Genomic DNA, 10,461 nt, shown 5'->3' on the forward strand with positions numbered 1-10,461 from the left:
GGCCAGTGGGAGTTCTTTTATGCTGGCTCCTATGTCCTTTGGCTTTTTTCTTTTTTAAAGCACTTTCTGGCATTGGAAGATGCTCCAAGATCAGTTTGCATTTTCTCTGACCCAACCCTAGAATCAGCCATTTCTCTGAGGAGCCCTGGTTCTAGAAACCTAGATCTGGCACTGTCTTTACTCATTGCTACTAGGATGTCACTGCTTTGGGGGGCAGACAGAGCTAGGAAATATGTGTGTGTGTCAGAACCCATGCATGCACACATATCTGTATTTATTTTTGTGTCTATTAAAAATAAACATGTCATGCTGATAACCCCAGTCTAGCACCACATCGCTTATTTGTAATTTGGTTACCAAATAGCATGAAATCTGGCTGTCAGTGTCTACAGCATGGGTACTATTTGTTCAAGGCTAGCATAGAAGTAGATCCAGAACTGTTAACCCCTGAGAAACAAATTTACTGACTGTCGTAGAGTCCACGGTTTCTGTACAATTCAGAGGAAACCCCTAAGCTAAGCCAACAAACCTGTGGTTGTGAGCTAGAGTTGGCCCTCTGGCCTCCACTCTGAGACCCTCAAGCCTGCTCTGGTTGTCAGTTCACACCCTGGTGCAGCCATGCTCACCGGCCTCAGGCCTCAGGACAGGTTGGTGGAGGGTGGAGAAGGCGGGTGGGGACCTCTGCTGCAGTCCCCTGATTCTCTCGATGGGTGGGGGTTGGAGAGGAGCATGAGAGGCATTTGGCCCTTTCAGAGGTGCAGACACGGCTCAGTGAGATGGGTGAAGACTGGGTGAGGTGTCCTCTCCAGGCAAGCGCCCTGGCAGCAGAACCTGCCAGGCGAGTGTGCCGGCCCAGGCATGCATTAGGCAAGTGGGCTGTGGCAGAATTTCAGAGGCCAGGGCTGCCTTTTCCTGAGAAGGGACCAGGCTGGGCTGGGGTGGGTGTGGTTTGGGTAGCTGGTGTTGCCTGGGGCCCTTGATGGGGCCTGGGCTGATCTCCTCCTAAGGCCTCTGTGAGGATACAGTGGTGAGCAATAGCTCCGGAGCTAACGTTGGGCTCTTACTGCACATCCCAGTTCTGCTCCCGTCGTCGCTTTCGTCCTCAACAACATGCAGAGCAGGTGCTGTTATCATCTCCATTTTACAGATGAGTCCACCAAGGCTCAGAGGGGCATCAATTCAGCTGAGTCTGGCTCCAGACTCCCAGCCTTTAATATTTACATGAGAGCTGGGCAGAGAGACACACAGGGTCCCTGCCTCCCTGGAGCTGGGGGTCTAGGGCACAGATGTACCAGAAGAATAAACAAATAACCAATGTAGCCCTAGCCGGTTTGGCTCAGTGGATAGAGCGTTGGCCTGTGGACTGAAGGGTCCCGGGTTCGATTCTGGTCAAAGGCACAAGCTCAGGTTGTGGGCTTGATCCCCAATAGGGGGCATGCAGGAGGCAGCCAATCAATGATTCTCTCATCATTGATGTTTCTCTCTCTCCCTCTCCCTTCCTCTCTGAAATCAATAAAAAAATATTTAAAAAAAAAACACAATGTAATTTCAGATGTGCTGTCATGTGAGATTGGGGAGGAGGGGCCAGCCTGGAGGGTGGAAGAAGGGTGCTTCTTCCCAAGTGCCAAGGTCTTGGAGTATGTGAGGAGCAGGGGGAGGCCAGTGGGGCTGGGAGTAAGGGGGGGTGGGGGGGGTGGAGAAGGAAGGAGGAGAGACTGTGCAGGGCCTGTGGGCCCTGAGGAGGACTTGGGTGTTTACTCAACGCGACATGGGGAGCCGGGGGAGAGTCTGGAGCAGGGAAGGGGTGTGATCTGAGTTTTAAGAGCTGTTGGCTGCGGGTATGGAACGGGGTGTAGGGTTGGAAGCACAGATCCTCCAGGAGGTTCCTGACATCTGGTCCAGGCTTGGGAGCCCCATTCCCTAGGGCCCCAGAGAAAGCAGCGCCCGGAGGAGGCAGGAGTGGGAGGTGCTGGGCCCCCACCCACCGACCGACCTACCGCAGCAGGAAGAGCCTCCCTCCACTGCTGAGCGAGCCATTGGAGGTGAGATCGCTGCCTGGGAGGTGTGAAGCAGCCACCCTCCCGCCAGGCTGCAGCTTCCCCTTGCAGAGGGTCACTTACAGAGCACCTGCTGCGTGCGGGGCTGGTTCTGTGCGTGCGGGTATTCTTCCAGGCTCCTTCCAGTCGGCTAGGTCGCCAGGCTGTAGGCACTCCCTGTGCACAGCGTGACCCCCACCCCCTACCGGCAGTGCCCGCTGTGCTGCCCGCGCTGTGACTGGTCAGAGCGGGCAGGAGCGCTCTGTCTCTCGGAGGAACAGCGGGGACAGGAGCCCGGGATTCTGCCAGGGGCTCCCTGGGGTCGCGCCCTGGCCTGCGTGTCCCTCTCCGTCCCTTACCCGGACGTCTCAGATCCACCCCATTCTTAGCCTCCCGTTCAAGTTCATCGCCCCTGTGGCCGGCAGAGGCTGCAGCAGCCGAGGCAAAGGGCACGGTCCTGGGGCCGCCGGGCCCAGCCCCCCTTCCGGGCTCTGGCCTCTGGTCTGAGGGTGAGGGAGCTGGGCCCGGCCAGGGAGCTCCTGGGAACGGGGGGTTGGGGGTGCGGGGCCAGCTGGGACTGGCCCGCAAGAGGAACGGAAGCCTGGAAGAGGCGTGGGAAAGAGACACACACACACACACACACACACACACACACACACACACACACACGGCTGGAAACTGGGAGAGCAGCAGCGAGAGAGACACACAGAGAAAGTGTGCAAGATACTCATTCATTCTCTCTCACTCACTGGGGGGGTACACGACGGACTCAAATCACTGCCCCCTGGGGCTGGCAGTTTGGTGGGGACTCAGCCCAGAGGAACCATAGATGAGTAAGTCCCATTCTTAGGAACAGTAAGGGGGGGGGGTGGAATAACCGGGGGGCGCACGACCCACATCCTCCTTATAGGGGTGGGGGGCCGGATGTTCCCACAAGAATCCTTCCTGCGCTGCCCGCCCTCTGGCGCCCCAAGCCTGGGTGGAGCTGCCGGACCTATGTGCCGGGGGAGGGGACTCAGGCCCCGGCCGCCCAGCAGGAGCCGCTTCCGAACCCCCGCTGCCCGGGTCCCTCCCGACCCGGCGTTCTCGGGTGCAGTCCTGAAGGGTCAGGTGGAAGGTAAGCGGGAAACGGAGGGACCAGCGCCCAGGAACCCAACCACCGATGGGATCCCTCTGCGGTGGTGACTGGGGAGGGGGGGGCGGTGAGAAGAGGCTCAGGCTGCAGCCGCCCCGCTGGGAACCCTCCCGCTTCCAGGGTCTCCAGGTCCTCCCACCGCGACGGAGCGTCCCTGAGCTTCCCAGGTCCGGAAGGGGCAGCCGAGGGCTCGCCGGTGCCAGTCGCCGCCGGGACGCGCTCTGATGCTGGAGCGGATGGCACAGGCTGGCAGCCCAAGGGGCGGGGCAATTGCTGGCAACCGCCTTAGCTCGGCTTTGAGGGCCAGTCTCCCCTCCACCCCCACCCCCCTTTCCGCCAGCCGTCTTCAGTCCCGCCCCCACGAGCGGCACCCGAACTCTGGGCTCCAGGCTGCGCGACTGCGGGGGGCGCACGGACAGGGCGCTGGGTGAGTGTACAGCACTGGGCCCTTGGGACGCGCAGGGCTTGGTCTGGCCCGGAAAGGTTGCTCTGGCCACTCCGCGGGTCCCCTTCCTTGGAGTTCCCGGGCCTCTCCTGGAGGCGGAGAAAGCCAGCGACTTTGCCGGTGTCGTTGCATGGATGCTGGCGCGGGCTGGGGGTGGGAGGGGGGCGCCTGGAACCCTCAGGCCTTGTCCTTTCTGGCCACTCCCCTGCAAGTTTCCCCTGAGGACCGCTGCCTGCCTGCCTGGGAGGTGCGGGGGCTGTGAGCCTGTTTGCAGAGTCCCCGCCAGAGAAAGGGCAGCCCGTGTCTGCGTGTGTTTGGTGCCCGCTCCCCGCAGCGGGACGGAGCCCCAGCCTCTCCGTGGGTCTGTATTTGTGCCTGTTTCCCTGTGCACAACTGAAGCCGCCTGGCAGGCACTGGACCCAGCCAAGTCCAAACAAGTCGGCTCCCCTCCCCAGGCCTTAGTTTTCTCATCCGTGAAGTGGGACCTGCGCGACTGTGTGTGTAGCTGTTTCTGCGTGGCTGTTTGTGTGGGAGCATGAACACCTTTGTGTCTGTTTCTCTGCGAGGCACTTCTTTTCCGCCTCAGCGTCTTCGTCTGTACATGGGGCTATGGGGAGAGTCGTCCCGGGGATGAAAGGGCCCAGTCGCAGGGGATCATTATCATGCTTTCATGACACGTGCCTGTCTGCTGGAGCTACGTGTGCAATGTGGGCCTGTCGGTTGCCCTCGGGCTCTGGCTCTGTGAAATGGGCCGATGGCTCAGCGTTCTCACGGGTTTTTGCGGTGGGTGAAAGGGCAGGAACAAGCCCTGTGTGCAGCTCAGGGCTCCAGGCTGAGCATGGGTGGAGGTTGTGAAATTGTGGCCTGTGCACGTGGCTGTTGGTATTGCTGTATGCCTCTGCCTGTGTTGCTTTATCTACGGATGAATGCATTTCTGTGTTTTTCGGATGGGATCTGACCATTTTTGCCCTTGTTAGTGACCGTGTACATATATATCCTTGTCGGTGTGTCATTGTATTTGTGTGTCCCTTCCTATGTGGCGGCTGCATTTGTGTGCATTCTGTCTGTTTATGATTGAATATGCCTCTGGTTATCTCGGTGATGTGTGAGTTATGAGTACCCCTCAGGCACTGTGGGACTGTGTCACCCTGTCCCTATTATTATTTCTGTGTCGGCCTGTCACCATGGCCATCCCCCTTCCACCCGGAACTCCCCCTGCTCCCCAGTGTACCTGGGAGGTGGAGGGGAGGGGGTTAGGGCCCCTCGCCCCTTTGGCGGCGAGGATGGTTCGCGCCAAGCCTGACACTGCACCGCCTCTCCGCAGCCTCGGGGCGGTGGCCCATGGAGTCGGGGCTGCTGCGCCCTGCGCCGGTGAGCGAGGTCATCGTCCTGCACTACAACTACACCGGCAAGCTCCGCGGCGCCCGCTACCAGCCGGGCGCGGGGCTGCGCGCCGACGCCGTCGTGTGCCTGGCCGTGTGCGCGCTCATCGTGCTGGAGAACCTGGCTGTGCTGTTCGTGCTCGGACGCCACCCGCGCTTTCACGCGCCCATGTTCCTGCTTCTGGGCAGCCTCACATTGTCTGACCTACTGGCGGGCGCTGCCTATGCCGCCAACATCCTGCTGTCCGGGCCGCTCACGCTGCGCCTGTCGCCCGCGCTCTGGTTCGCAAGAGAGGGCGGCGTCTTTGTGGCGCTCGCCGCCTCCGTGCTGAGCCTCCTGGCCATCGCGCTGGAGCGCAGCCTCACCATGGCGCGCCGGGGACCCGCGCCCGCAGCCCGAAGGGGGCGCACGCTGGCCCTGGCGGCCGCCGCCTGGGGCCTGTCGCTGATCCTCGGGCTACTGCCAGCGATGGGCTGGAATTGCCTGGGCCGCCTGGACGCCTGCTCCACCGTCCTGCCGCTCTACGCCAAGGCCTACGTGCTCTTCTGCGTGCTCGCCTTCCTTGGCATCCTGGCTGCCATCTGTGCGCTCTATGCGCGCATCTACTGCCAGGTGCGCGCCAACACGCGGCGCCTTCGAGCTGCTGGGGGCTCCTCGAGCCGGGCACGCCGCACGCCGCGCTCTCTGGCCCTGTTACGCACTCTCAGCATAGTGCTCCTGGCCTTTGTGGCGTGTTGGGGCCCCCTCTTCTTGCTGCTCCTGCTCGACGTGGCGTGCCCGGCGCGCGCCTGCCCCGTGCTCCTGCAGGCCGACCCCTTCCTGGGCCTGGCCATGGCCAACTCTCTTCTGAACCCCATCATCTACACGCTCACCAACCGCGACCTGCGCCACGGGCTCCTGCGCCTCGTCTGCTGCGGCCGGCGCCCCCGTGGCCGGGGCTCGGGAGCCTCCCAGCGATCAGGGAGTGCCGCTGGGGCTTCGGACGGCCTGCACCACTGGCTGCCCCCCAGCCTGGATGGCAGCTCCATCCGCTCTGAGCGCTCATTGCCTCAGCGGGACGGGCTGGACATAAGCCTCTCCGCCGGCGCACCCACAGCCCCAGGGACCCTGGTACCCGCGCCAGCCGCAGAATGACCCCCTCTGACCGGCATTGCCCTTCCTAAGAGCTGTTTTGCAGACGTTTTCTTTTTTAAATAATGGACTCTAATAGGAAACCCAGCCGAAGATGGTGGAGAAAGAAGACGCAGGGAAAGGTGTTTTATTGGCTGGTGCGAAACCCCACAACAGTGAACAAAACTGACAAAAACCACTCTGTGTGGAATTGACGTCCTGGTGGGGGCACAGGAGATAATGGCGTGAAGAAATAATGGAGATCGTTCCCGTGACAATAGGTGCTGTGATGGTGTCAGAGGAGGCCTGGCCGCAGAGGTGGTGACATGTGCTGTGAACTGAGACATGATTGAACACCTGAAGCAAGAGCGTTTCCTGTGAGGGGACAGCAGGTGCCAAGCCCCCGCGCGGGGGCGTGTCCGTGTGTCTATGACAAGCAGGGGCTCAGGGGTGGCTGGAGCAGTGGTGGGCGTGAGTGGGGAACACCAAGGCGGGGAGGTGACTGGCCGCATCACTCAGGGGCCGTGGGCTCAGGGGAGGACTGTACTGTTGCTCTAAGTGAGGTGGGAGCCACGGCGAGTTCTCGGTGAGGGAAGGGCTTGGCTTGGTTCAGTGTTCACAGATTTCGGTGTGAGGCCAAGGTGGTAGTTGGAAGAACAAGGTGGTGGCTGCACTGGCCACGGAGAGTGATGATGGGGACTCTGACCACCTGGGTTCTGGATAGATTTTGGAAACAGACAGAATTACTGAGGAATTGAGTGTGGGAGCGAGAAAGGAGTCCAGGACAGCTCTCCCTCCAGCTTAGAGGCGAGAACACCAAAGACAGGGCACCCTGCAATGGGACTCTGGGAGACTCAGCCAATTCTGAGCTGAAACAAGATTTGAGCATGTGTCAGATCCTTCATAAAAAATAAAAATGTAATAAAATAATACGACCAATTACAACTTATTGTGCCTGGCTAGTCATCCCACAGTGGTAGGTCCGGGACACACCTGTTAGTCACCCTCACTGCAACCTGGCAAGGTGCGTTTCCCCACCCCCGTTTTACAGGTGAGGGAACTCTAAGCAGTGAGTACCTTGCGCTGCCCAAGCTGCCAGGCTCCTAGGCCTGCAGAGGTGCAGGCTGGGTTTCTGGCTCCTCCGGAATGGGGGGCAGCTCCAGAGCCCCGTTTGTGCCCATAAAAGGCTCCAGACTGCTGGCCAAGGTCCCTGGCTGTCCCAGGCGCATTCCTGACTCCTATGAGGTGGGGCCCGATTGGGGAACTTGTAACTCAGACTGTCACACGCCTCCTGTCGGGAGACGGAGGAACTGCAGGCAGCTGCAAAGCGTGTTTTGGGGGCACTGACCCAGCCTAGAGGGCCCGAGTCTCTGCGGGCCCTGCTCAGGCCCTCCGGACAGGCCAGGCACACAGGAAACCAACCTATTTCTTGGAACACAAACACACTCACGCCTGGGGTCATGCCCAATTCCCAACCCAGCCTAACACTCCTCGCCCCAGGCTCCTTTAATTTTCCAGGGGAGCCTGAAGCTCACCCCATTGTTCAGTTGTTTAATGATGTGATGGCAGATTTATTTGTGTGTTCACATTTTACAAAATTCAAAAAGTGCTAGTTACCTCATTGGCCATGATCACTGTGGAGGTTCCTGGGAAACTTCCAGAGCTATCTATACTAATAAAAGAGTAACATGCTAATTAGACCAGGAGACCTTCTGGACGTCCTTCTGGACAAAGCCGGGGGCTTGGCCAGCCTGCAAACCACCCCCAAACGGCCCCTCAGCTCCTCACCCAGGCTGGCCACACACCCCCCCCTCCGCAGGGACCCTCACCCCAATGGGGGCATGGCCAGCCTGCAAACAGCCCTCCCCTTACCCAGGCTGGCCCCGCCCCCCAGCGGAGACCCCCACCCTGAAGGGGGTGTGGCCAGCCTAAAAAACGGCCCTCAGCCCCTCACCCAGGCTGGCCATGCCCCCACCCTGATCCGGGACCCCCTTCAGGGCAGACCAGCCGGCCCCCACCTGTGCACCAGGCTTCTATCCATACTAATAAAAGGGTAATATGCTAATTAAACTGGGACACCTTCTGGGAGACCTTCCCAGACATCCTTCCAGACAAAGCCATGGTGGCGGGGTGAGGCAGAGGCGGTTAGGGGCGATCAGGCCAGCGGGGGCGGGGGCATTTCGGGGAGAGCAGGCCGGCAGGGGTGGCAGTTGGGAGCGACCCGGCCGGCGGGGGGGGGGCGCAGTTGGGGGAGAGCAGGCCAGCAGGCAGAGTGGGTAGGGGCAATCAGGCAGCCAGGCAGGTGAGCAGTTAGGAGCCAGCAGTCCCGGATTGAGAGAGGGATGTCCCGGCAGTTGGACATCTCCTGAGGGGTCCCAGATTGGAGGGTGCAGGCTGGGCTGAGGGACACCCTCCCCATGCACGAATTTCGTGCACCAGGCCCCTAGTCTGTGAATAAATGAGCTGAAATGTAAATACATCTTCTCTCTTTTTATACAATTTTAGCACTGCTCTGTGTCTTGTTTTGTTCACTTAATAGTAGATCATGGAAACTGTTGCCCATCTACAGATTTTGTTGTCTGGCTGCGTTAGTCCACTCAGGCTGCCATAACAAACACCATAGCCTGGGTGGCTTGAGACAATAGACATTTATTTCTCACAGTTGGAGGCTGGAAGTCCAAGATGAGGGTGCCAGTGTGGTTGGGTGCTGGTGAGGACTCTCTTCCGGGCCAGCAGAGAGTTGCCTTCTGGCTGTGTGCTCTCGTGGTGTAGAGAATTCAAGGAGCTTCCTGATGTCTCTTCTTATAAGGGCACTAATCCCCTCATGGGAGCCTCCTCCTCACGACCTAACTTAAACCTAATCAGTTTCATTCATAGCACTTGTTCTTACACACACACACACACACACACACACACAACATTTTAAAATATTGAGGTAAATATTCATACAGCAAATGTCTTGCTTCTTTTCGCTGACAATATCACTTTCCAGCATGGATGTGCCACTACTTACTGCACTAGGACCCTAGGGGTCCTAGGAGACTCATGCAACTGGGAGGTGGTGGGAGGGGGGGCACCCCACCCCATCTTCCGAGCGGGCTTAATCCCAGACCCCAAGCAAGGACGTTGAATCCTCCAAATTCACTCTGGAGGCTGGCAGAATCCTTTCTTAGACTAACGTATGTTCAGCCTAGCATTCCCATTATTCACTTAGTTTTATATTTCAAAAAACTTAAATCGCTCAGCAGGCGTGGCTCAGTGGTTGATCATCGACCTATGAACCATTAGATTCCCGGTCAGGGCACATGCCCAGGGTTGCGGGCTCAATCCCCAGTAGGGGATGTGCAAGAGCCAGCCAATCAACGATTCTCATCATTGATATTTCTATCTCTTTCCCTCTTCCGTCCTCTCTGAATTCAATAAAAATATAAAAAATTAAATAAAAATTTAATTTAAAAAATTAAATAAAAATTAAATCCATTTACTTAAAATTTAACTTTATATAAACAGCATGGCCCTACCTGGTTTGGCTCAGTGGATAGAGCATCAGCCTGGTGACTGAAGGGTCCCGGGTTCGATTCCGGTCAAGGGGCACATGCCTGGGTTGTGGCTCCATCACCAGTAGGGGGCGTGCAGGAGGCAGCTGATCAATGATTCTCATCATTGATGTTTTTATCTCTCTCCCTCTCCCTTCCTCTATAAAATCAATAAAGATATATTTAAAAAAATAAAAATAAACAGCATTAAAAAACAGCAATAGCTAACATCTGCTGGGCGCTAGCATTCGCTATCATTTCACAGGGAGGAAACTGAAGCATTAAGAGGTCCAGTTACAGTCCCGCCGCACAGAGCCAGGGGCGGCAGAGCTGGGTTTGAACCCCCGCAGGCGCTGGCCACGCGCCTCCAGGTTGGAGGCAACTGGAATATAAAGACCAGGAGAGCCGGGCCGGCTCGGCATTTCTGGCTGCGGCGCCGGCGCGAGGCCTGCGCCAGGGGAGGAGAGCTGGTGTTGGGGAGCGGCTGCGCGCTGAGACGAGGAAGCAGGCGATGGAAGGGGCCGTGAAGGGGTAACGGGGCCGGCCCCCCGGACCTCGCGCCCTCGCCCGGCGCGGGCTCCAGTCCCAGGGCTCAGGCACCCGAGGGAAGGGCGGGGAGTCTCGGCTCCTTCCCTGCCGCGCCCTCTCCCCGCCTCCTTCCCGGGCGACTCAGCCTCGCCCCGACCCGGAGCCGAGGTGCCCCGACAGCGCAGGGGTCCCCGGGTCCCCGACGGTGAAGGTTGGGCGGGAGCCGCCCCCGGCCCGGCCGCTACAGAGCGCCCGGGTGTCACCACCGCGCTCGGAGCCGCCGCCACC

At 59.0% G+C, this 10,461-nt stretch overlaps 1 protein-coding gene across 1 annotated transcript; it reads left to right on the forward strand.

The window, feature by feature from the left end:
- The first annotated feature begins 4,945 nt into the window (after window positions 1-4,945).
- Window positions 4,946-7,044, forward strand: S1PR5 (sphingosine-1-phosphate receptor 5). Its single transcript, XM_023745358.1, has one exon. It carries the CDS (start codon window positions 4,958-4,960, stop codon window positions 6,131-6,133), a length of 1,176 nt encoding a protein of 391 aa, XP_023601126.1. The 5' UTR covers window positions 4,946-4,957; the 3' UTR covers window positions 6,134-7,044.
- Window positions 7,045-10,461: the final 3,417 nt, after the last annotated feature.

The sequence above is a fragment of the Myotis lucifugus genome, unplaced genomic scaffold (assembly GCF_000147115.1).
Source record: "Myotis lucifugus unplaced genomic scaffold, Myoluc2.0 scaffold_539, whole genome shotgun sequence".
NCBI lineage: Eukaryota > Metazoa > Chordata > Mammalia > Chiroptera > Vespertilionidae > Myotis > Myotis lucifugus.